The sequence below is a fragment of the Pristis pectinata genome, chromosome 10, assembly GCF_009764475.1.
Source record: "Pristis pectinata isolate sPriPec2 chromosome 10, sPriPec2.1.pri, whole genome shotgun sequence".
Taxonomy (NCBI): domain Eukaryota; kingdom Metazoa; phylum Chordata; class Chondrichthyes; order Rhinopristiformes; family Pristidae; genus Pristis; species Pristis pectinata.
In genome coordinates, this window is record NC_067414.1 from 47,366,041 (window position 1) to 47,391,654 (window position 25,614).

The following is a 25,614-nucleotide window of genomic DNA, read 5'->3' on the forward strand; positions in this document are numbered from 1 at the left end:
ACTGGTATTGTAAGTTTTGTCATCAGAGCAGATTCAGTGGAGATAGAGAAACTGGAAGAACGGAATGGAGTCCTTGCAGAAAGGAAAACAAGTTGAGGTAGAGGGCATGAATAGGACTGAAATGAGGACAGTTCCACATATCCAGTGATGAGACTCGCACGGCTTGGGTTCCTTCGTGTTCCCATAGCTATACTTTTGACTTGGAGAAAGTGTGTGGAGATGAAGGAGAAGTTGTCCAAAGTAAGAACAAGTTCCGAACTCTCAAATTTCATTACCTTTGCTGCAGTAATTCTGACCTGCGTTTCCAGCTTTAACCTGACCTTAGTTTTCTCTGTAATTGTCCTCATTAACCTGCTGACTGGATGGCTCTGTAAACGTTGGGATCACCTGGGCAATCCTGTCCTCCCCCTCTCAGAGATGTGCCCTTTGTCCTATTCATCACTCCCTTGCCTTCTCTGCAACTTCAAACTAACTTCTTTTTCCCTTTTCCAGCTATGATGAAGGGTCTTTGATCTGAAACATTAACACTGTTTCCACATATGTTCCCTGACCTGCTTTTCCAGAGTTTCTTGTTTATATTTAAGTGCCTTGAAGATATTTCCTTTGTCCTTAACTGTGGTTTCTCCACTATCATAGATGATGGGTGTCTCAATCACTTCTGCTCTATTTCCTGCATTTGTACTTTCACCCACTTGCTTCTCAGCCAGAACAAGGATTCCAATTCATTTTGTTGCATTCAGTGCTCAGTGTGGTCTACCATACATTGGAGAAACCAAATGTAGATCAGGAGACTGCAGAACACACCTGCAAGAGTGAGCCTGTGCCCCCAGTTCCCTGTTGCTTTAATTCTCCATCCCATTCTCACTCTGTCTTAAGCTGTCTGCATTGCTTCAGTGGTTCCCAATATGAGCTTGAGGGACTGGGTTCAGTAAAATTCCGATAATCCGCTACCTGACTATTCAGAAATCCTGATGATTTGGCATCTGGGTTGCCAGGTAATGTTCGCTGCGTCTCTACCTACTCACCCGGGCCCTAGTTCCTGTACTCCTTTTCAAATTACCTGGTTCACTAGACAATTGGCATTTTCTGTAACATTTTAAAATTGGTAATTTGTTTATTATTGTCACATTTACTGAGATACAGTGAAAAACTTTGTTTTGTGTGCCATCCAGACGGATAATTGCAAACATAAGTACATCGAGGTAGCACAAAGGGAAAAGCAATACAGAATGCGGAATATAGTGTTACAGTTACAGAGAAAGTGCAGGCAGACAAATAAGGTGTAAAGGCCACGACAAGGTAGATTGAGAGATGGAGTTCATCTTTATCATACAAGAGGTTCATTTAACAGTTTTATAACAGTGGGATAGAAGCTGTCCTTGAGCCTGGTGGTGCATGTTTTCAGGTGAATTTAAAAGAAAGTGAATTAAAAATGTGTTGAGGTATTAATAGAAATAATATCAAATAGTCTGGAAAATCTGCAAACCTGACACTACCAAAGTCCCAAGCATGCCAGAAGATTGTATTTTATACTGTATGTTGCAGGTCCTAGGCCTTAATTTCAGGTTAGGGTAATTTCAGGTAACCACCTTTTTTCTCTCTCTGTGCAGATATAGTTGTGTCTCAGTTTCAATTTGTTTCTTTTTTTTCCTCTTGTGTTTCTTTTTCCCTTGTGTCTCTTAACTGATGGCTTTTAAAGTAATTGTTATCTTGACAACTGTGTTCTGTACCCCAATCATAGGCATTCTCTCCACCTCTCCCTCTCTCTGTAGCTCAAAACATGTTTTCTCTTCAGCATTTCTGATGAGGAATCCTTGACCTGAAATGTCAGCTCTGTTTCTCATCCCATGGATGCTGCTGAGAGCATCCAGCTTTTTGTTTTGTTTTGGATTTACTCCAAGGTAAAATTGTTGTTGCTTATAATGTTTAAATTGAAAAGAGAAAAATTAATAATTAAACCACATTTCACAGTTTGCATCTTAAACTTGCCCATATTCATTTTCTTGTATTAAAAAAATAATTTGATCTTGTATCCTTGCGATTTACATAAAGTACATATGAAATAGATTCAAGTTGTAGTATATAGAAATCAAACAGTCCAGAGCATCTGTCTAAATCAATTAATTTGCACCAATAGTATGTCTTAAGGAATTGGCTGAAGGTGTTTGGCTTATTTGTGTAACAGTACTGAAACACATTAGTTCTATTAGCAGATGTTTAATCAATAGGATAGCCATTTCCACATTCCTATACAATTGTTTGATTCAAAACTCAAGTTATATTGAATGTTAATTAGCTGAGCTATAGTGAAAGGGGTCCCATACCTGTGGGTTTTAATATTCTTGGTTCTCTTCTGATTTATATTCCATATTTGTTTTATAAACTCAAAACCACTTGGTGTACTACTGCTTCTTAGAATTCACTTTAAAGTATCCCATGATAATAGACTTTGTGGGCATCCTAGGGATGGAATCTATATCCAGCCTTGTTAAATTTAATAAGTCCCTCTCTTCCCACCCCCCACCCCCCCATGCTCTTTACAACGTGGAATTAAAACTTAAAACTTACCAACTAATTTCCCTTCAGTACAAGATAAGCACAACAGTTAATGAAATTATATTGAATTGTGCTAATTAGATAGGCATTTTAGCTATTTCTGTTAACTTTTTTAATAACATTTGGAGACACTTTTTAAGTCCATTTAAGGGTTCTTCAATCCCCTTATAGGATGTGATCTGCTATCATTTTAACAGCCAGTATTAGACCTTGGTATGTTAGGGGTTGTGGGAGAATCTAACATTGAAAGAGAAAATAAACTGCTAAATCCATGAGTTAAGTGCATTTACAGTCCTATTTGCAGACCAGAAAGAGCAAAAGTGTTCCTTCCAAGTCCAACAAATCATCCAGTAATTCCCTGATCAGTGTTCTTAGTAGTTTTGTTATTCTGTTTTTGTGTCCACTTTAAGAACACATTGTGCATCTTCCTTTTTGAGAACACCTTACAGTTTTGAGTGTGCAGCAGATTGCAAGCCTGTAAGGGAGCAAGGTGTAGACTCAATTTTATTGAGCAACAATGTGTGTGTTTAATCAATAACGCCCAGCTAAGATGTTCAGGTTAAACAGTCATCACCTTTCACTGCTTCCTGTAGAAAGAGCATGCTAACCAGTAACTACCATCCTATGACCCCAGGTTTCTGTTACTGTGACCTGATGCTACCACTTCCTAACCACCACTCTCCTCTCCCCACAACTTTCTCTGCTGTGAACTCTGACTTTCAGGCCGCCTATATGAGCAAAGCTAAAAAGAAAGTTTGAGGAATTCATTCTTAATGTTTCCCAACTTCAAAAATATACCTCCTCCTGCCTTGGGGCTAAGGTCTAAATCTTTCTTTGAAAGAAAGGGAAAATGACTCTGTTAATTTCATCTACATTTATAATTCCAATGTTTTTTTTTCTCATCCACAATAATTACTCCTTCCAAATTGATTTAATCAGAAAATAGCATTAACAGTGTTCATCCTACCCGAACTTTTACTGACTTGTGTTAAAGAATAGTTTCGTTTTATTTCTTTGCCATTTAAAAAAATACTGCATCTGTCAATCAAATTGTTTTTTGGAAACTAGTTACTTAATCTTTAGTTATAAAATCTGTTCATTTCTGAGTTTTCTTTCCTCTTCCTATAGGTGGTTTCTACACCCAGATATTTAGTTGTAACGTTACTCAGCAGACCCTCCGGATAATCAGCCTGAATACAAATTTGTACTACAGTCCCAATACAGTGACTGAGAGACTGCCAGATCCTGCAGGGCAATATGTGTGGCTGGAAAAAACACTGAAGAAAGCTCAACAAAACAAAGAGAAGGTAAATCAATGTCTTAATCTTCAGAAAGGATAATTGTTGAAGCAAAGCATAACAAATTCTTTATAATCTAAAATTAACTTGATTTCATTTTATGTAATTTAGGAGGTTACATTTTTTTTTGTAAGTTAGTTCACTATGTACAGTGCAATCTAGTGTCTCAATTGCTCCACCTTTATGGGACTTCGACATTAAGAAAATACATTGAAAACTGCCTAGCACCTTTTCATAAACTTATCTGTCCATGTGAACATGTGATGTTCACTTTGCAAGTGACACAAAGCATGGGAATACCTGATGTTCAGGTTACAAGCTTTGTGAAGCTTTCAAAGTTAAGCTTGAAATTTACACCTCAACCTGGAGTCTGTGGATCTTCACTATCAAGATACTGGGAGTAAAATACACCCTGGAGAGTTGCACACAGAAGCAAATGGAAGGAGAGAGCAATGAGATAGCTGAGTTCAGTCCAGGTTTGAAAGAGTGAATGGTGGAGGAGAGGGAGGGGGAAAGAGAGATGCATTTTTCCATCTGCATCCCTTTCCCTTCTGTCTCTTTCCCTATCATTTTTTTCTCATTTTTTTCTTCCTTTTTTTCTCTTGTTTTACTTTCTCTTTTCACCTTTCTCCCTATTCTCTTCTTTTTCCTCCTGCACTCCACCCCCCCCATCCCCCACCCCAAGGATAAGGACAGCCTGACATGAGGTTTTCATCTCAGGCAATGTGGCAGGCTGGACGTAGCCCAGTTAATTTTGCAACCTACAGTGTGGAAAGACTGATCGTACACTCTGTTGTATAAGCCACACTCTCTTTGATTTAGACCTTTCAAAGACTTTAATAGTTTCTAGAAAATTAAGTTACTGGAATTTATGGGACCTAACATTTCAGCTGGCACCAGAGTTAGTGGCACCATTGCTTCTCAGAATCAAATGGGTTAAAGCATATTTGTGAATTTGAGCATTATCTGTTATTGACGTTTGTTGTGTTGAGGTGTTGTCATTGTGTCTGGTTGCTGTGAATACAAAATCACCTATGACGTGTAATTGGTAACCCTTTTACAGTACTTAGTGTCAGAAGACACTAAGGCAGTGTATCTTTTTTGCAATTTTATTATTTAAAAGTTACACATTAAGCATGTTTTTTTTTCATTTACATGTATCTATGTACAATCAGTTGGTGGGAAAGTGGGTATTTTCTTCCAGCTTTTTCAGCTGCAGAATGCACATGATCTCCCCTATTTTGTCTACAAGTTGGTGGCCTTCATGTATGAACTTCCTTTTTTTTCTTTTAACTTGAGAATGAGTCACAACACAAGATGTTTCACGGCATAAAGAGCAATAAACTTCCCAAAATACTGCATTCCTATATCTTGTTTTGTAAATGCCTGCAATTTCTTTAGTTTTGTTTTTTTTTGCATTGTCTCCCCTTTTATATTGTTACATTAAAATAAATGGTGTAATATCATTTTCTAATGGCAGTTGAAAATTGGCCATGTGTTTTAAGAAACAAAACTGTGATGCTTTACTGGCCTAAGCAGAGAGCAATTTAGAAGTTATAATTTCATAGAGTCATAGAGTAATACAGCACAGAAACTGGCCCTTTGGCTCAACTTATGTGCCTGTCCAAAAGTCTTTTAAATATCTTTATTGTACCTACCTCAATCACTTCCTCTAGCAGCTCATTCCATATATGTACCACCCTCTATGTAAAGAAGGTTCCTCTCAGGTACCTATTAAATCTCTGCCCTCTCACCTTAAACCTATGGCCTCTAGTTTTTGATTCCCTCTCCTTGGGCGGGTGGGGGGGGGGGGGGTGGGGAGCTATATGCATTCACCCTACTTATGCCCCTTATGATTTTGTACGCTTCTTTGTCACCCCCCTGTTTCCTATTGCTCCGAGGAATAAGTTCCTACCCTGCCTGACCTCTCACTATAACTCAGGCCCTCAAGTCCTGGCAACGTTTCCAGCTTAATGACGTCTTTCCTATAACAGGGTAACCAAAATTGTACATGATGTTAAGTCAGGCTAAAGTAAAAATACCATAATCCTTGCTGAGGAGCAGATCTGATCCAAAATAGCCCAATGATGACTTTGATTATTTGATACCACAAATGGATTCATGTTCTATTTCACTATATTCCCCCATAAAGAGCTTCTGCATTACATTTAAAGACTATAACTCTAGCATCTGTATCGAATGATGGATATAATCAAACCTAGTCAATGTGGTTTTATAAAAAGTAAATCATGATTGACAAATTTGCTCAAGTTCTTTTGAAGTATGACAGGGAGAGTTGATAGAGGGGAACCTGTAATTGTAGTGTATTTAGATTTCTAAAAGGGGTGCATAAGTTAAGACCCCGAGGTATTGGAGGAAGTGTGTTGGATTGAAAGCTGGCTGTCACATAGAAAACAGTTGGAATAAATGGGTCCTTTTCAGGCTGGAGGGATGTAATTATGTAATGCAATGGACTTTGGCAACATTCCAGTAGTAGTACATAAGACGTGCTCCAGAACATGCCGTCCCCTTGGCCAAGTTGTTCCAGTACAGATATAACTACCTGACAAGTGGAAAATTGCCCAGGTATGTCCTGTCCACAACAAGCAGGACAAATCCAACCCAGTCGATTACTGCCCTGTTAGTCTACTCTCGATCATCAGCAAACTGATGGAAGGGATAATCGATAGAGCTATCAAGCCGCACTTGCTTAGCAACATCCTACTCACAGAAGCTCAGTTTGGGTTCAACCAAAGTCACTCAGCTCCTCTCCTTATTACACCATTAGTCCAAACTTGCACTAAAGAGCTGAACCCCAGAGGTGAAGTGAGAATAACTGCATTGACAGCAAGTCAGCACTGGATCAAGTATGGCATCAAGGAGCCCTGGCTAAACTAGAATCAACCCCTCTGGTTGGAATCATACCTAACACAAAGGGTGGTGGTTGGAGGTCAATCACCTCAGCCACGGGTCATCTTTGTAGGAATTCCTCAGATTACGGTCATAGGCTCAGCTGTCTACAGCTGCTCCATTAATGGCCTTCCTTCAATCATAAGGTCAGAAGTAGAGGTGTTCGCTGATGATTGCACAGTTTTGAGCACCATTTACGACTCTTCAGATAATGAAGCAGTCCACAACTAGATGCAGCAAACCCTGTGCAATATCCAGGCCTGGGTTGATAGGTAGCACTTTCAGTCCTGATGCAGGGTTTCGACTTGAAACATTGACAATTCCTCCCCCCTCCACAGGTGCTGCTTGTGTTTCTTCCAGCTGATTGTTTGTTGCTCCACATTCCAGCATACTGTGTCCCCGTCATTTCTTATCTCACTACAACCAGATCACTTTCTTGTTGCTTCCAGTTTATTAGGCCTATAATCGTAAGAATGTGAGCTAATTTATCAATTTTTAGCTTCTGCTTCGTGAAGTTGAGGGTATGTTACTTTAGAGCATTATCCCTTTACTCTTGCCAGTTTGGTTCATCCTGAGATCAATCAATCTTGGAAGTTCAATCTTTGAATTAAGTTGTTTTCAATCTCCTTTCTTATATTTTCCTAAATGTTCTCAGAAAACATCTAAGACCATTAATCACTGTATGTGCCAAGCTCCAAATGAATATTAAGAATATTAAGGTTATCACCTCAAAGGTAGTAATTTCTGGATTACTGCCTATGCTAAGCGACAGTGGGTATAGGAACAGCATGAGGAGGAGGTTAAATGTGTGGCTGAGGGATTGGAGTAAGGAGCAGTGATTCAGTTTTCTGGATCATTGGGGCCTGTTTTGGGGCAGGTATGACCTGTTCAAAGAGGACGGGTTGCACTTGAATGCCAGGGGGACCAACATACTGGCTGGGAGGTTTGCTAAGGCTACTGGGGAGAGTTTAAGCTAGAATTGTTGGAGGGTGGGATTTGTATTGGGGAGACTGGGGAGGAGGTGTTTGGCACTCGAGTGGAGGAGGCTAGGAGTGGGTGCCGTGGGCAGGTGATAGAGAAGGGACGTGTTCAGACAGGCTTGAGATGTGTCTATTTTAACACAAGGAGTGTTGTGAACAAGGCGGATGAGCCTAGAGCTTGGATTGATACTTGGAGCTATGATGTGGTGGCCATTACGGAGACTTGGATGGCTCCGGGGCTGGAATGGTTGATTCAAGTGCTGGGTTTTAGATGTTTCAGGGAGGGAGGCAAGAGAGGTGGGGGAGTGGCACTGTTGATCAGAGATAATGTCGCGGCTACAGAAAAAGTGGACATTGTGGAGGGATTGTCTACGGAGTCTCTGTGGGTGGAGGTTAGGAATAGGAAGGGGTTGATAACGGTGCTGGGTGTTTTTTATAGGCCGCCCAATAGTGACAGGGTTATTGAGGACCAGAAAGGGAAGCAGATCCTGGAAAGGTGTGAGAATAACAGGGTTGCGGTGATGGGGGATTTTAATTTCCCAAACATCGATTGGCATCTCCAGACAGTGAGGGGTTTAGATGGGGTGGAGTTTGTTAGGTGTGTTCAGGAAGGGTTCTTGACACAGTATGTAGATAGACCTACAAGAGGAGAGGCTGTGCTTGATTTGATATTGGGAAATGAACCTGGTCAGGTGTCAGATCTCTCAGTGGGTGAACATTTTGGTGATAGTGATCATAATTCTATCTTCTTTACGTTAGCACTAGAGAGGGATAGGAACAGACAGGCTAGAAAGGTGTTTACTTGGAGTAAAGGGAATTATGAGGCTCTCAGGCAGGAAATTGGAAGATTAAATTGGGAACAGATGTTCTCTGGGAAAAGTACAGAAGATATGTGGCAAATATTCAGGGGATATTTGTGTGGAGCTCTGAACAGACATGTTCCAATGAGACGGGAGTCATGATAGGATACGGAACCATGGTGTATGAAGGCTATAATAAATCTAGTCAAAAGGAAAAGAAAAGCATACAAAAGGTACTGAGAGCTAGGTAATGTTAGAGATCTGGACGAGTACAAGGCTGAAAGGAAGGAACTGAAGAAAGAGATTAGGAGAGCCAGAAGGGGACATGAGAAGGACTAGGCGGGCAGGATCAAGGAAAACCCCAAGGCGTTCTACAAGTATGTGAAGAGTAAGAGGATGAGATGCAAAAGGATAGGGCCTATCAAGTGCAGCAGTGGGGAAGTGTGTATGGATCCGGAAGAAATTGTGGAGGTACTTAATGAATACTTTATGTCAGTATTCACCACGGAAAAAGATCTGGGTGATTGTAGTGGGGACTTGCAGTGACCATATTAGAAAAGAGGTGGTGCTGAAACTTTTGGAAAGCATCAAGTTAGATAAGTTGCCGGGACCGGATGAGATGTACCCCAGGTTGCTGTGGGAGGCAAGGGAGGAGATTGTGGAACCTCTGACAATGATCTTTGTGTTGTCCATGCAGACAGGAGAGGTTCCGGAAGATTGGAGGGTTGCGGATGTTGTTCCCCTATTCAAGAAGGGGAGTAGGGATAGCCCAGGAAATTATAGACTGGTGAGTCTTACCTCAGTGGTTGGTAAGCTGATGGAGAAGATCCTGAGAGGCAGGATTTATGAACATTTGGAAAGGTATAATATGATTAGGAATAGCCAGCATGGGGCTTTGTTAAGGGCAAGTCCTGCCTTTAGAAGCCTGATTTGAATTTTTTGAGGAAGTGACTAAGCACATCGATGAAGGGAGAGCAGTAGATGTAGTGTATATGGATTTCAGCAAGGCGTTTGATAAGGTACCCCATGTGAGGCTTATGGAGAAGGTGAGGAGACATGGGATCCGAGGGGACATTGCAGTGTGGATCCAGAACTGGCTGGCCCACAGAAGGCAAAGAGTGGTTGTTGAGGGGTCGTATTCTGAGTGGAGGTTGGTGACTAGTGGTGTACCTCAGGGATCTGTACTGGGACCCTTACTATTTGTGATTTTTATAAATGACCTGGATGAGGAAGTGGAAGGGTGGGTTATTAAGTTTGCAGATGACACGAAGGTTGGGGGTGTTGTGGATAGTTTGGAGGGCTGTAAGGTTACAGAGGGATATAGATAGGATGCAGAGTTGGGCTGAGAAGTGGCGGATGCAGTTCAACCCAGATAATTGTGAAGTGGTTCATTTTGGTAGGTCAAATATGTTGGCGGAATATAGTCTTAATGGTAGGACTCTTGGCAGTGTGGAGGATCAGAGGGATCTTGGGGTCCGAGTCCATAGGATGCTCAAGGTGGCAGCGCAGGTTGACTCTGTGGTTAAGAAGGCATATGGTGTATTGTCCTTCATCAATCGGGGAATTGAATTTAGGAACCGTGAGGTATTGTTGCAGCTATATAGGTTCCTGGTCAGACCCCACTTGGAGTACTGTGCTCAATTCTGGTCGCCTCACTACAGTAAAGATGTGGAAGCCATAGAGAGGGTGCAGAGGAGATTTACAAGGATGCTGCCTGGGATGCGGAGCATGCCTTATGAAAGCAGGTTGAGGGAACTCGGCCTTTTCTCCTTGGAGAGACGGAGGATGAGGGGGGACCTGATTGAGATGTATAAGATGATGAGAGGTATTGATAGGGTAGATAGTCAGAGGCTTTTCCCCAGGGCTGAATTGGTGGCCACAAGAGGACATAGGTTTAAGGTGCTGGGGAGTAGATATAGTCAGGGGTAAGTTTTTTACTCAGAGAATGGTGAGTGCGTGGAATGGGCTGCTGGAAATGGTGGTGGAGGCTGATACGATAGGGTCTTTCAAGAGACTATTAGATCGGTATATGGAGCTGGGTAAAATAGAGGGCTATGGGTAAGCCTAGTAATTTCTAGGGTAGGGGCATGTTCGGCACAGCTTTGTGGGCCGAAGGACCTGAATTATGCTGTAATTGTTCTGTTCTATGTTATATACACTACCCATTCTTCTATTGTGATAACTGTTTTAACCCTCTGACTACCATAAAGTTAGGGCTGAACTTTGGATGAAGCCCTGCATAAAATCCAGAGACTCGTAAATTATTTGATTTTTTATTAGCTTATGTTTTGCATTAGACTCAATTTATGTTGTAGTGTCATACTGATAATAGTTTTACAGAAAAACAATGTAGGTACAAACAGAAATTTGGATTTTCTCAGATATTTTAATAATAGTGGTGAGGATGTGTGAAGAATAATTAGAGAGCATCTTCTCTAAAGACCATAGTTTTAATGGTTGTACTGGAACTGCCTCTTACATATTTGAAGGTAAATAGGATGTTTGAATGAAAATGAAGAAATACATACATTATGCCAAAAAGGATTTGAGTTCTAGCCAATTAGTCTATTCCCATAAATTAATTAACTTACTTTCTTCTAGGTTTATCTCATAGCACATGTTCCTCCAGGCTATTTGCCAGATTCTCTGAGTACCACTGCAGTGAGGGAGAAGGATAATGAAAGACTTGTGCAAATTCTTCGCAAGTACAGCGATATCATTGTTGGACAATTTTTTGGCCACACTCACAAGGATAGCATAATGGTCCTTTTGGATGATCAAGGTAATATTTTCCTTATTTTTTTTAAACTATTTTCTCAATCTTTTGAGCACACATACTCCAGTTGCTCTGTTCCTGCATCCCTTTAAAATTATATCCATTATATTAAATTGCCTTCCTTCATTCTTCCAACCCAAATATAGCAAATCAGGCTTATCTGCATTCTGCTTCATGTCAACTCATTACACCAACTTGCCCCTATCCTTGAGGTTATCATTGTTCTCCTCCAATGTTTGCTACACTTCCAGGTTTTGCCGTCTGAGTATTTCAAAATGGTGTGTCCAAGTCATTTAGAAAAAAATATATACATATACACACATTTTGTGTATGTGTAAACATACCATTGCATGACTTCCTCCAGTCTGAGAAACAATTGTTCACTGCAACTCCAGACCTTAACCCAATTGTGTTTCCGTGCTGCTACTGCCAGGACACATTCGTGCATATGCTGTTATGCTTTGGGACATCTGTGCAATCTCTGATTTCTCCACACTCTGCTCAGCCACTATGCTTCCCATGGAGGAACAGCTGGTAGTTTTTCAATTTTGACTTTGTTTTCCTTCTAGCCATTTACTAATCTAAATGCAGCCAACCTTTTGGGTACCACTCATTAGTCAACATTTAGTCTATCCATTATATCAAATACCTCCTCCTTGCTATGATTTTGGTGCAATATCGTGCTTGGTAAAGACAAATGCAATGTACTCATTCAATATCTTTGCCATTCCTTCATTTGTAGATCTCCTTTTTTTGGTCCCTAGTCAGCCTCTTCTCATACTACCTGTTTGTTACTTAAATGCCTTCTGATTCCCTTTCACATTATGTGCTGGAATACTCTCCTATTTTCATCATTTTTTTTTGTTACTCCTCCATTATTATTCTTATATTCTAATGCACATTGGTTTATTGACCAATATTGTATCTTCAGTGAGTTAGCAGGAATTATATTTTGTCTTAATTTGGCTCAAATAAACACAAAGTTACCCAAGAATAACTTAATTTATTTTAAAATCTGAGCTAGTATTTTCAGGACACAGTTTTCACACTTTGCACTTCGAAGGTAAGTTTGATAATCACCAACAACTCAGAATTCGTACAAACACTAGATGGGATTTTCAACAATTAGAACATAAGGCAGAAAAAGTAGAAGCTGTGGTAGTTAATATGATCCTCAAGTCTGCTCTGTCATTAAATAAAATTGAGTTTGATCCCATGTTCATCCACTTTGTCACCCAATCCCAAAATCACCTTCTGATTTCATTAGTGTCCAAAATTCTAACTATCTCAGCCTTGCACATACTACCAGCTGACTGAGCTAATACAGATTTTAGAGACAGAAGGTAGATTCTGAAGATGACCATCTCTGAAAATAGAAGCTTCTCCTCGCTGCAGTCCTAAGTGATTTACCCTAATTCTGAAAATGTATCCCCTAGTTCCAGAGAGTCTGCAACTAGAGGAAGCAGTCTCTCAGCAATACTGTTAGTTAATACCATCAACCCTCTCTGTACATCTCAGTGAGTTCACTCTTTACTATTCTGGACCCCAGCGAGAAAAGGCCAATCTTAAAAGGCCAGATCTCTGTTCATAGACTAATTTCCCCTTGCAAATCAATGAATCTATGCTGTATTGACTCAGGATTGTACAATTTCAATTATATTGGGGTGGTGTGCAGAAAGTAAACTCCATATGTTGCTGCAGATATTGGTAGATACGAGGCCTTTTCCCAAATCTATTTAATAACTTAAAAGTTATAAAACGGTAGTAAAAATGACTGTGGAAACATTGGGCTCTATCTGTGTATTCACCAAGTTGCAGGATCAGATAAATGTACCTTATTCTGTTATTTCTAATCACTATTAATTTACAGAATTAATGATGTAATTGAGCAGTCTCAGTTCACCAACGACCTACTTGCCAGCCTTTACTTCTGAGATAAGAAGTACTGCTTAGCTCCAAACCTCAGCATGGCCTTGATCTAGCAATGGATGTAATTTTAGGACAATTAATGTGTGAAGTTCCTAGTGATAGGAAGTGCTAAGAAAATAAGTTTTAATTTTGAGATTCTGGGATAGAAATTAAAGTGTTCTGAGTTTTGATTTTAAAAGATTGGGAATGTTAGGAAGTACATACACTGTGGTATGCACTTTAGCTGAGTAAAATGTTTAGAGAAGTACCACTGTATTGGCAAAGATAAAATAATGACAACATATGGTGGGTTAGGTAGAAAGAGATTGGTGAAGGGGGATTTTCTGGTTGGATGAAGTCTACTTTATGCATTTTCTTTGTGTAATATTTCTGTCGTATATGTTTGTAAACATCATAAAGAAATTAATTGTTGAAGATCTGGGAGGCACTCCAGCAAAGGAGATGTCACTTGAAAGAAGGGTAGACATCAGTAACATTTTTCATGCCTTAATATCTACCTAAATACTACTATATTTGCAGTGAATTAACATATTGTTTTGTCACTATTGTTTTTATAAACCAGTATGGCAGCCAATTTATTCAGGTCCTGCCAACAGTTATGAAAGATTAGTTTTTGTCTGTTTTGGAGATGATTGTTATGGTATGGTAGTGGTATATTGGGAAAACTCTCCTTTCATATTTTGTCCACTGGAAAAGTCAGCTGGGGCTTTGGTTTTGTGTCTTGGCAGAAAGATGGCATTTTGAGGAATTCAGAAGTCCCTCAACACTCCACCAATATGTAATATTAAGTTATTACAATCAGTCCCTGTGTGGGACTAAAACTTAACCTTCTGACTGAAGTAAAATATTTTCATCTGAGCCAAACTGACAGTGATACTGATGCATTTTCTGGTAACAGAGATGAAGTTAAAAATATTAGTTTATGTAATTAATGTAAATATTTTGGTTATAAGTTCTACGTTTTATAGTATGTCTATTTTTATCTTTTTTTAAATGAATTATATAAAATGAATTTATAAAAATATGCTAGTGATAGGAAGGAATATATTTTAGAAATGTAGCTGATAATATTGCTAAATCAGTGGTGAAATTTTATTTCCTCATCTCTCAACTAGGGAATCCAATCAACTCTTTGTTTGTGGCACCTGCCGTAACCCCTCAAAGAGGATTTTTGGAGCAAGTAACCAACAACCCAGGCTTGCGCCTGTATAAGTATGACACAAGTGATTACAGTTTGCTGGTAAGTGTCTGCTGCCAGCAAGAACTTGGAAATCAGTGAATTGGCATTCTGAAGTGAGTGCAATCAGGAAATAGTGTCTGTATTGGTAAATTTGCACTGGTTGAGTTCAGTTTCAATCTTCTGATTTTAAAAAATCATTTATAAAAATATAAACTTCTATGAAACAGCATAATTTTCAGCTGAATGGAATGTAGATTTGTTTCCCCATTAAAATACGTACTTTGTGTTTGAATGTTAACCTAATACAATTTTAATCTGGTTGAAAATGGATTTATCCTTGACAATAGATATTTTAATGAGGGTACCATGTGAGAAACTGGATTTAAAGTGACGAGAAATTTACTTAAGTGAAAACCGAGATTCAATCACTTCAGTTTTATCACTGTACATAAGTCAGTTTCTTGGTTAAATAAATATTTTCTTGATATGAATTTTTTTTTATGACATCCCACTGCTCTTAAGAAAATGTATGCAACTAAAGAGCCTTCAGGGACCAGTGTCATTGGCAGAATCTCATTGTTTCAAATGGGGGGAGATATGCCCATTTTCCTGTAGATTTTAGAAAACCCTGTGGTGACTAAATTCAGCTGTAACATTCTCGCATTTGATATTCTGTATTTTTGAGCTGGTTTGGCTGATTCTGTGCAGATTGCGCTGATCATAATTGGAAATGGAATCTCAGATGGCCAGGAGAGGCAGCTGGATGTGTTTGCTCTACACTTCAGAAATAATTCTCTTCCTTTGCCATTGTGAATCAATCAAACGGTTCCATTATGGAGAAGGGTATAATGCAGACAGACCATGGGGACGCTTTCCTGAATTAAGAATATTTTGTAACTCACTTCCCTTTTTCTAAAATACGTACAAAGATCACAACTATCTAAATTTTACTTTCTACTGATTCTGCTTACAATGGTACGATGACACATTTCAGCTTAAAACAAAAGCTTTTACAGGTCCATAATATCAGCTGATCCAGCAAGAGTATCTCTTGCATGATAATACAAAAGCACATTCTTGGCTGAAAATGGACGAAGTAAGTTTTGGAAGGGCATCAAAACAGAAGATGCTAGAAATGCTTATTAGGTCAGGCAGTTTCCATGGAGAGAGAAACGGAGGTAATGTTTCATTTGGATGACCTTTCATCTGAGCTGAGAAAAGTTAGTAATTGAACATGCTTAAAGTTGCAGAGAAGAGAGAGGAGTGAATAGAACAAGAAGAATGTGGTAGGTGGAGACCAAGAAACACTGAACAAGACAAATGGTGGTAATGTCAGCTGAGAGAGAGTTGTAAGGACTTGTTAATCATGGCTGATCTATCTGCAGGAGAAGTGATTCAAAGATGAATGAGATTAGGGTAAAAAAATAAAAAAGTGTTGTAACTGTGATACAGTACATTGCAAAAGCTGGAAAAACTCAACAGGTCAGGCAGTAATTGTGTTGAGAGGAACTTAACACTGATCTCAAAGGATGTGCTGAGAGAGCACATGGGATCTTGGGCTTCACAAAGAGAGACAGAGAAAATTTAAAACAGGCGGGTTATTTGAACCATTTATTTAAAACAAAAAATGGTTTGGCCACAACTTGAGCAAGCAATGATTTCTGGTCATCATAATTTAGAAAGGATGTGAAGGTTCTTGAGAGGTTGCAAGAGTGTTCAGGGATTCCAGCTGCAAAGTCAGGTTGGAGAAACTGTGGTGTTTCTGAGACCAAAGAAGGTTGAGAAGAGATTTGATAGAGGTGCATAAGATCATAACTGGTTTCCATGGGGTAGATAGAGGGAAACTATTTTCATTTAGTCTATCACAAAAACCAGCCTCTCCTCCATTGACTCAGTCTACACTTCCTGCTGTTTCTGGAAAGCAGCCAACAGTCAAACACCATTCCTACTCTGGTCATTCTCTCTTCTCCTCCACCTCCACCCCAATCCGGTAGAAGATACAAAAGCTTGAACACCTACCACCAGACTCAAGGACAGCTTCTACCCCGAATCTCGAACAGACCTCTTGTAGGATAAAGATGAACTCTTGATCTCTCAATCTACCTCATGGTCCTTGCATTTTATTTGTCTACCTGCACTGCACTTTCTCTGTAACTGTAGCACTATATTCTGCATCACTACCTTGATGTACTAATATATGGAACGATCTGTCTGGATGATATGCAGATAAGAACTTTTCACTGTGTCTCAGTACATGTGACAATAATAAACTAATTACCATTAGCATTTCTACAGATGTGAGATGCTGAGGAAAGATTCATGGTTAAACCTAACACCACATCCATGTGCCCACTGATTTTAATGGAAATTGTAGGGCTGGAAGGTAGAATGATAAGTTTCTTTTATGGGGACAAAATATTTGTAGTGTGCTTAATATTTTTAGTTGAATGTTTTTTATGTTTTCAATTTATTTATCTTAATTTTATTTTAAGAGTTTTCTGATGTTCTGGATGTTAGCTTTGGCAACTATGAAAGCTAGGGATGGAGTTTGACAGCTATCAAAGACTTACAGAGGAAGTTCATGGGTGGTTCTTGCTCTAGCCCAGCCACATCACTGCATTATATCCTTTGAGGCCCTGCCACGGCTCAGGATATAATTCTGAAACTATGCCCTCTAGTTCTGCATACTCCCAATAGGGGAAACATTTCAGTATGCACCCTGTCAATTTTCCTCAGAATCATATGTTTCAATAAGATTACCCCTGATTCTATACCCTAGTGAATACAAGCTCAACTGCTCAAGCCGTCTTCAAACCTCAATCCTTTCTTCCCAGGAATTGAGCTAGTGAACCTTCTCTGCACGGCCTCCAATGTGAGTATGTCCTTAAATGTGGAGATCAGAACTGTAAGCAATACACCAGGTGCAATCTCACCAGTGCCTTGTGGAGTTGCATCAAAACCTCTGCACTTCTTGTACTCCATGCCCCTTGCAATAAAGGCCAGTGTTCCATTTGCCTTCCTAATTATTTTCTGTAACTCTATGCTATCTGCATTTTAGTGATTCTTGTATTTGGACACCCACATCCCTTTTGTACTTCTGCTGCCGATGGTTCTCCAGGCAGACTTCAGGGAGTGCAACCCCAGTTTGGTGGACTTGCACATGATCAAGGTCAAGTCAATGCATCTTTAAATACCTTGTCTCAATAACTGCATCAATATCCACAAACACTACAAAATTGTCCCTGCCAGCAATCTCCATCACTAAAGAATAGGAGTAACATTGTATGTGTTCTCCTCCCCCACCCCCACGCCATGTCTCCATGGCGTTCCAACAATTCAACAGTGAGAGGCATATCATCCGGAGACTTGTAGCAGTCACTGACATGTCCTTTCTTGTAAAACATGTTGACATGTAAAAAGCATGACAATGGTAACTAACAATCAAGGAACATACAAACTACAAAATATTAGCCTATGCATGGGAGAGTGTGGGCTGTAACTAAAAGAATCATGACAAAGTTCTTGTTTTATTTTTTGGGGATTTGGGCATCAAAATTTATTGCCTATCCCCAGTTGTCTTTGGGGTGGGGGTGGGGTAGTGGGGGGGGGAACAAAATTTAAAACAGCTGCAGTTCTTCAGTCCTTCTGATGATAGTATTCTCAGAGTGGTGTTGGGCAGGGAGTTCCAGGATGTAGAACGATTACAGTAAAAGTAATGAGTAGATCTGCAGAGAGCAGCTTGCAATGAGTTGCCACGCTCCAGCGCCATCAAGGATGGTGTACAATTTGCAAGGGAAACTGCAGATTGCGGTGTCCTTGTGTGTCTGCTGCCCTTGTCCTTGGTAGAGGCTGCAGGCTTGGGAGCTGCTGTTGGACTAGCCTGGGCAAATCACTGGAGTACATCTTGTAGATGGTGCATAATGCAGCCATTGTGTGCAGATCATGGAGGGAATGAATGTTCAGGTGATTGACAGGGTGCCACTTAAGTGAGCTGCTTTGTCATGAATGATGTTAAGCTTCTTGAGAGTTGTTGGCACTCATCCAAGCAAATGGAGGGGATTTGAGCCTTGTAGATGCTGGGAAGACTTTTTGGGCTGAGTCATTTGCTGCAGGGTATCAAGCCTCTGACCTGCTCTTGTAACCAACATATTTATGTGAATGGTCTAGTAGAGTTTCTGATCAATGGTGAGTCCCAGTATATTGGTTGGAAGCGGAGGGATGAGTCAGGGTCACGGTGATTGTGATACCATTGAAAGTTGAAACTCTCTTGTTGAAGATGGTTATTGCTTGGCACCATCATGGCACAAATATTATTGCCACATTATAAGCCCATGCCTGAATATTTGGGTCTTGCTGTATGTAAAATGGATTGCTTGATTTGCTGAGGAGTGGCAGTGATTGGGTTGAGGCCATTGAAGATGACCATTTGTACATTGTGGCAATGCTTATACGTTGCCCTGCTTCTTGCACTTTACTGCCTCTGTCTTAGTCTTTTTCCAGTTTACAAGCTGGAGATGGTGGAGGGACACTTCATTCACTTTACACCTCCACTCCTCATAGCTCTACCCTGTGCTCTTCTCCTTTGAGGTACCTGAGAAATCCAGCATGGTCAGGATGTGTTAGAGAACAAGACAGCAAAGAAGGCAGCTGCTATCACTCATTTACTGATACCTTGAGTACTGTAAAATTTAGCCAAGAGGTAGAACCAATGTGGTGAATTGCTGAGCACAAGTACCTGCAGTCACAGCAGGGGTAAAGAGCAGCCCTGTTGGCCAGCTAGCTTGAATTGCTGCCAATTACAGTGAGAAGTTGCAATTCAAAACTGGGGCTTCTAGGCTCAGAAATGCTTTAATTGAATAGTTCAACATACATTGTATGTATTCGGGTAGAAAATCAGCCGAGTTGCTTGCTGTTAAATGAGGAAAGATTTGCAGAGGGCCAGTAAAGTTTTAATGATAGTGATGTATTAACAAAGCCATAAAAATAAAGATAAATAAAGTATACCTGGCATGTTGGTTGCTGCAGCCATACCCCTGGGATAGCCCTAGCTCTTTAAAAGGATGTCATCAGGGGTTGATTGGTGCTGGAGGGAGGGAGTGTGGTGGTGATGGGGGAGAAGTACATATTTTACCAGGTGTGAATGTAAAGCTGTCATTCAAAAAAGTCAGTTGGACTGGAGTTGTGTTTGAGAGAGAGAGAGAGAGAGAAACTCGTCAAAACAGAGTTTTCAAATCTATTAAGATCAAACTTTCACCTGTCTGCCAGAAAACACAGTGAAGAAATATTCTTTTTCTTGCAGGATTTCTGGCAGTATTACCTGAACCTTACAGAAGCAAATGAGAAGAAAAAGCCTGACTGGAAGTTGGAATACATCATGACATTAGCCTATGGCATTAAAGATTTGCAACCACAGTGTTTGTATGATTTAACTGATCAGTTCATAACGTCACAAAGTGAGAAATTTCGTATGTTTTATAACCATTACTTGGTCAGTTATGATACAAGCAAGAAATGTGTTGGCCTTTGTAAGGTGAAACAGATATGTGCTATAAGGTATTTAGATAGCACTTCACACACACACTGCATTCTAAAGGGACTAAAATAGGGCATTTTCAGGGGAAATTTTTATATAAAGCAATAAGAGTTCTTTGTGCACCACTTAAATTTAAAAGAAAATTGTTATTTTTACTTTCTGGCAAGCTATTACATTTTACTTGTTTTCAGTTATTTAATTTGCACTTCTTTATTTTATCGTGTACATTCTTAGCCCTTTGTATCTTTCCAACATTCTGATTTTCTTTCTTTTCGTTTTAATCTAGTGCCTTTTTTTTTTGCCCCTAACGTGATTTTTTTTTTTGTAGCTTCAACTGTAGATTCTCTTTTCTGGATGTTGGGGTCGACGTAATGCATGGAAAAAGGTTATTTGGTCCATTGTGACTGCACTAGCTGTCTAAAGTGTAATCTAAATATTCTCACTTTCCCAATAACATTGGAATTTTCTCTAGTTTTTGTTATTTATTCTTTAATCTACTTCCAACATCCTTCCAGATTACTTTCCAGGTCACAATTAGCTGTTTACTTTAAGATACTTCTGATCTTCTAAATTATCTTAAATCCATATTGTTTGGTATTTGCTAAAACACTTCCTCATTATTTTACTCTGTAAAATCCCTTCCATGATTTTGAACATAACTATCAAATTACCCCTTAACCGTTTCTGCTTTTTTTTTTACTAAGAGCCCTCTGTTTCTCTAATCCCTCCATGCAAATAAAATCTTGCAACCCTGACAACAAATGAGGTCAATCTCCTCAGCACCCTGTCTGTAAAGGACTTGTCATCTGTCAAAATGCAAAAATTCGCATTTCAGCTGGGGCCTAACTGGTGTTGTATGGAATTTAATTTGGCTTCCTTGCTGAGGGAAGATTTAATTGAGGGGTCTTGAGATAAAGTAAATAGGAAGGACCTATTTCCCACAGCATGTCATGGGGTACAGTTTCAAAGTAATTGGTAGAAGGGATATGAGAGAACTTGAGGAAAGATTTTTTTTCACTGAGAGTAGCAGGAATCTAGAACTTGCTGCCTGATATGCGATCGGGTAGAAACCTACATCACATTTGAATATTTGACTGTGGACTTGAAGTACCGTAACTCTGCAGGACCACCAATGTAGGACTGAAAGTTGGGATTAGATTGGGTAGCTCTTTTTTTGATTGGCACAGACAAGATAGACTAAATGGCAGACTCCACTGTCATAAATTTTCAATGATTATCCTTCTTGGAGTGCCAGATGTGGGGACCCTGGGAGACTTCCAGCCTCCCCGAGGACTACATCTGCGCCAGGCGCATTGAGATGCGGCTCCTTAGGGACCATGTTAGGGATCTGGAGCTGCAGCTTGATGACCTTCGGTTAATCAGGGAAAGTGAGGAGGTGATTGACAGGAGCTATAGAGAGATAGTAGAGAGCACCTCTGGCAGTCCCCCTCAGAAATCAGTATATCGTTTTAGATACTGTTGGAGAGGATGACCTGGGAGAGGAAGACCACGGTGACTGGGATTCTGGCACTGTGCCTGGTGCCGTGGTCTAGAGAGCAAGGAGGAATGCAGTAGTTATAGGGGATTCCATAGTGAGGGAAGCAGACAAGAGATTCTGCGAGCCTGATAAGGATACCTGGATGGTGTGTTGCTTCCATGGTGCCAGGGTACGGGATGTCTCAGATCGGGTCCAGAGTATTCTGAGGGGAGAGGGCAAGCAGCCAGAAGTCTTGGTACATGTTGGTACCAATGACATAGATAAAAAAGGGAGGAGGTCCTGAAGGAAGATTACAGAGAGTTAGGTAGAATGTTGAGAAGCATGACCTCCAGGGTAGTAATTACAGGATTACTGCCCGTGCCACTTGCTAATGAAGGCAAGAGTAGCAGAATCAGGCAGATGAATGCGTGGCTGAGTAACTGCTGCAGGGGGCAGGGCTTGAAATTCTTGGATCATTGGGATCTATTTTGGGGGAGGTATGACCTATACAAAAAGGATGAGTTACACCTGAACTCAATGGGTACCAATATCCTGGCAGGAATGTTCAATATAGCTGTTAGGGAGGGTTTAATCTAATTTGGCAGGGGGAAGGAAAACAGGGTGTTAGGTTTGAGGGAGAGGAAAATAGAAACAAGTCAAAGACAGCGTGCAGCAAAGATGGCAAGAAGGACAGTCAGGTGAAAAGACAGGATAATTTTCTGTGCAATAGAAATATAGCGAAATTGGTAGTAGACACGCATCTGAATGTACTGTACTTAAATGCATGTAGCATTAGAGAAAGGTGGATGACCTTGTAGTACAGCTACAGATTAAAAGATATGACATTGTGGCCATCACAGAGTCATGGCTTAATGATGGATGTGATTAGGAGCTGAATGTCCAAGGGTACACAGTGTATAGGAAAAATAGGCGGGTAGGTAGAGGGGGTGGTGTGGCCCTGATGGTAAGCAATGATATTAAATCACTAGAAAGAAGGGACATAGGATCAGAAGAGGTAGGATCCTTGTGGGCTGAGTTAAGAAATGGCAAGGGTAAAAGGACTCTAATAGCAGTTATATGCAGGCCCCCAAACAGCAGCTGGGATGTGGACTACAAGTTACAGCTGCAAATAGAGAACATGTGTCAGAGAGACAATGTCAAGATAATTATGGGGGATTTTAACATGAAAGTGGATTGGGAAAGTCAGGAAGGTACTGGATCTCAGGAGAGAGAGTTTTTGGAATGCCTATGGGATGGCTTTTTGGAGCAGCTTGTTGATGAGCCCACCAGGGGATCGGCTGTTTTGGATTGGGTGCTGTGTAATGGACGTGAGGTGATTAGGAGACTAAAGGTAAAGGAACCATTAGGAAGTAGTGATCATAATATGATGGGGTTCAGTTTCAAATTTGAAAAGGAGAAGCTGATATCAGGTGTGTCAATATTTCAGTGGAACAAAGGAAATTACAGTGGCATGAGAGAGGAACTGGCCCAAATTGATTGGAAAAGTAAGCTAAATGGAGGGACAGCAAAGCAGAAATGGATGAAATTTCTACAAGAAATGAGGAAAGTGCAGGATAGGTATATTCCAAGAAAGAAGAAAATTATGAATGGAAAAATGGCACAAATGTGGCTGACGAGAGAGGAGAAGGCTAAAATAAAAGCAAAAGGGAGGGCATACAAGGAAGCAAAAATTAGTGGGAAAACAGAAGACTGGGAAGCTTTTAAAAACTTACAGAAAGAAACTTAAAGTCATTAGGAAGGAAAAGATTAATTATGAAAGGAAGTTGGCAAATATCATACAAAAGGATACAAAGAGTTTTTTAAATATATGAAGAGTAAAAGAGAGACAGAGGTAGATATAGGACCAACTGAAAGTGATGCTGGAGAAATTATAATGGGTAACAAAGAGATGGCAGAGCACCTAAATGAGTATTTTGCATTAGTCTTCACTGTAGAAGACATCAGCAATATACCTGATAGAGGTCTTGGGGAATAGAATTGTGTACAGTCAAGATTACTAGAGAGAAGTTGCTCGGGAAGCTGAATGGAGTAAGGACAGATAAGTCTCCCGGACCGGATGAAGTGCACCCTCGGGTTCTGAAGGAGGTGGCTTTAGAGATTGTGGAGGCATTGGAGATGATTTTTCAGAATCAATAGACTTTGGCATGGTCCTGGAAAAATGGAAGGTCGCAAATGTAGTTCCGCTGTTTAAGAAAGGAGGGAAGCAGCAAAAGGGAAATTACAGGCCTATTAGTCTGACATCAGTGGTTGGAAAGTTATTGGAGTCGATCCTCAAGGATGAGGTTATGGAATACCTAGAGGTGCATGACAAGATAGGTCTAAGTCAGCATGGTTTCCTTAAGGGAAGATCCTGCCTGACCAACCTATTGGAATTTTTTGAGGTAATCTTAAGTAGGATGGACGAGGGAGAAGCAGTGGATGTTGTGTATTTGGATTTCCAAAAGGCTTTCAATAAGGTGCCGCACAAGAGGCTGCTTAATAAGATGAGTGCCCATGGAATTACAGGTAGAATATTAGAATGGGTGGAGCATTGGCTGATAGGCAGAAAGCAAAGGGTGGGAATAAAGGGATCCTGTTCTGGTTGGCTGCCGGTTACTAGTGGTGTTTCATAGGGGTCGGTGTTGGGGCCGCTTCTTTTTGCACTGTATATCGATGATTTAGATTATGGAATCAATAGTTTTGTGGCTAAGTTTGCAGATGACACCAAGATTGGTGGAGGAGCAGGAAGTGTTGAAGAAACAGAAAGGTTGCAGAGTGACTTGGACTGTTTAGGAGAATGGGCAAAAAGATGGCAGATGAAATACAATGTTAAGAAATGTGCAGTTGTACAGTTTGGAAGAAGAACTAAATGGGCAGATTATTATCAAGATGGGGAGAAAATTCAAAATTTGGAAGTGCAAAGGGACTTGGGGGTCCTTATGCAGGATACGCTAAAGGTTAACCTCCAGGTTGGCTCAGTGGTAAAGAAAACGAATGCTATGTTGGCATTCATTTCAAGAGGAATAGCGTATAAAAGTAAGGACGTGTTGATGAGGCTCTATGGGGCACTGGTGAGACCTCATTTGGAGTACTGTGTGCTGTTTTGGGCCCCTTAGAAAGGATGTACTGATTTTGGAGAGGGTTCAGAGAAGATATACGAAGATGATTCCTGGAATGAAAGGGCTGACATAGGAGGAGCATTTGTCATTTCTTGGACTGTATTCATTGGAGTACAGAAGAATGAGAGGGGACCTCATAGAGACTTTTTGAATGTTGAAAGGACTGGACAGTAGATGTGGCTAAGTTCTTTCCCCTGGTGGGTGAGTCCAGGACAAGAGGGCACAGTCTTAGAATTAGAGGGTACCCATTTAGAACAGAGATGAGGAGAAATTTGTTTAGCCAGAGGGTCGTAGATTTTTGGAATTTGTTGCCATGTACAGCTGTGGAGACCCAATCATTGGGGGTGTTTAAGGCGGAGATTGATAGGTATCTAATTAATTAGGGTATCAAGGGATATGGGGAAAAGGCCAGGAACTGGGGCTAGATGGGAGAATAGTTTAGCTCATGGTGAAGTGGCGGAGCAGACTCGATGGGCCTAATGGCCTACTTCTGCTCCTTTGTCTTGTGATCCTTCACCTTTGAATAAAGCCAAGTATTTATTGATTTTTTTTTTGTAGCAAACCTTTCAAAATCTCGAAGGAAAGCCTTCTTTACTAATAAGGAAATTAAATGTCAGCCTTGTTTCAGTTTTTGCACTTTTGACTTCTAAGTCAAACACATGGGTTCCAATCCCACTCCAAAGATGTGAGTACTTGATTCAAGATTAAATGCAGTAGTGTATGAGTGATTATGCACAAATCAGTTGATGGTAAGAATGCTGCTTGTTAGCACTTTAAGTGAAATTCTATTTTCTGTTGATTAAACTCAATCAATACATGAATGATATGTGGTGAATTAGTTTTAATTTGCTTCGTATTCAAAATGAACTTGCACACTTTAAAATACATTGCCTCATGGGTGTACATGAAAATCATTGGCTATATGTTTTATTTTAACAGAGGTAATTCCCCATTGGTTGAGAAATTCTCATTGAACCCATTGGATTGATATTTAAAGTAACCAGTCATAACCCACTAACAGGTCATTAAATATACAAGCCTTAAATTTAATTTGGG

General features: G+C 40.2%; 1 protein-coding gene across 2 annotated transcripts in view; it reads left to right on the top strand.

Moving 5' to 3' along the window:
• Positions 1–25,379, top strand: part of smpdl3a (sphingomyelin phosphodiesterase acid like 3A) — a 40,928-nt gene extending 15,549 nt beyond the window's left edge. The window contains exons 5-9 of one of the 2 annotated variants that reach the window (XM_052025059.1): positions 3,685–3,863; positions 9,242–9,331; positions 11,146–11,326; positions 14,365–14,489; positions 19,729–25,379. In XM_052025059.1, the coding sequence (XP_051881019.1) occupies positions 3,685–3,863; positions 9,242–9,331; positions 11,146–11,326; positions 14,365–14,489; positions 19,729–20,034 (881 nt within the window). In that variant the 3' untranslated portion in view covers positions 20,035–25,379. The remainder of the gene's footprint in view (positions 1–3,684; positions 3,864–9,241; positions 9,332–11,145; positions 11,327–14,364; positions 14,490–19,728) is intronic. The other variant, XM_052025060.1, reaches the window with a different exon arrangement.
• Positions 25,380–25,614: the final 235 nt, after the last annotated feature.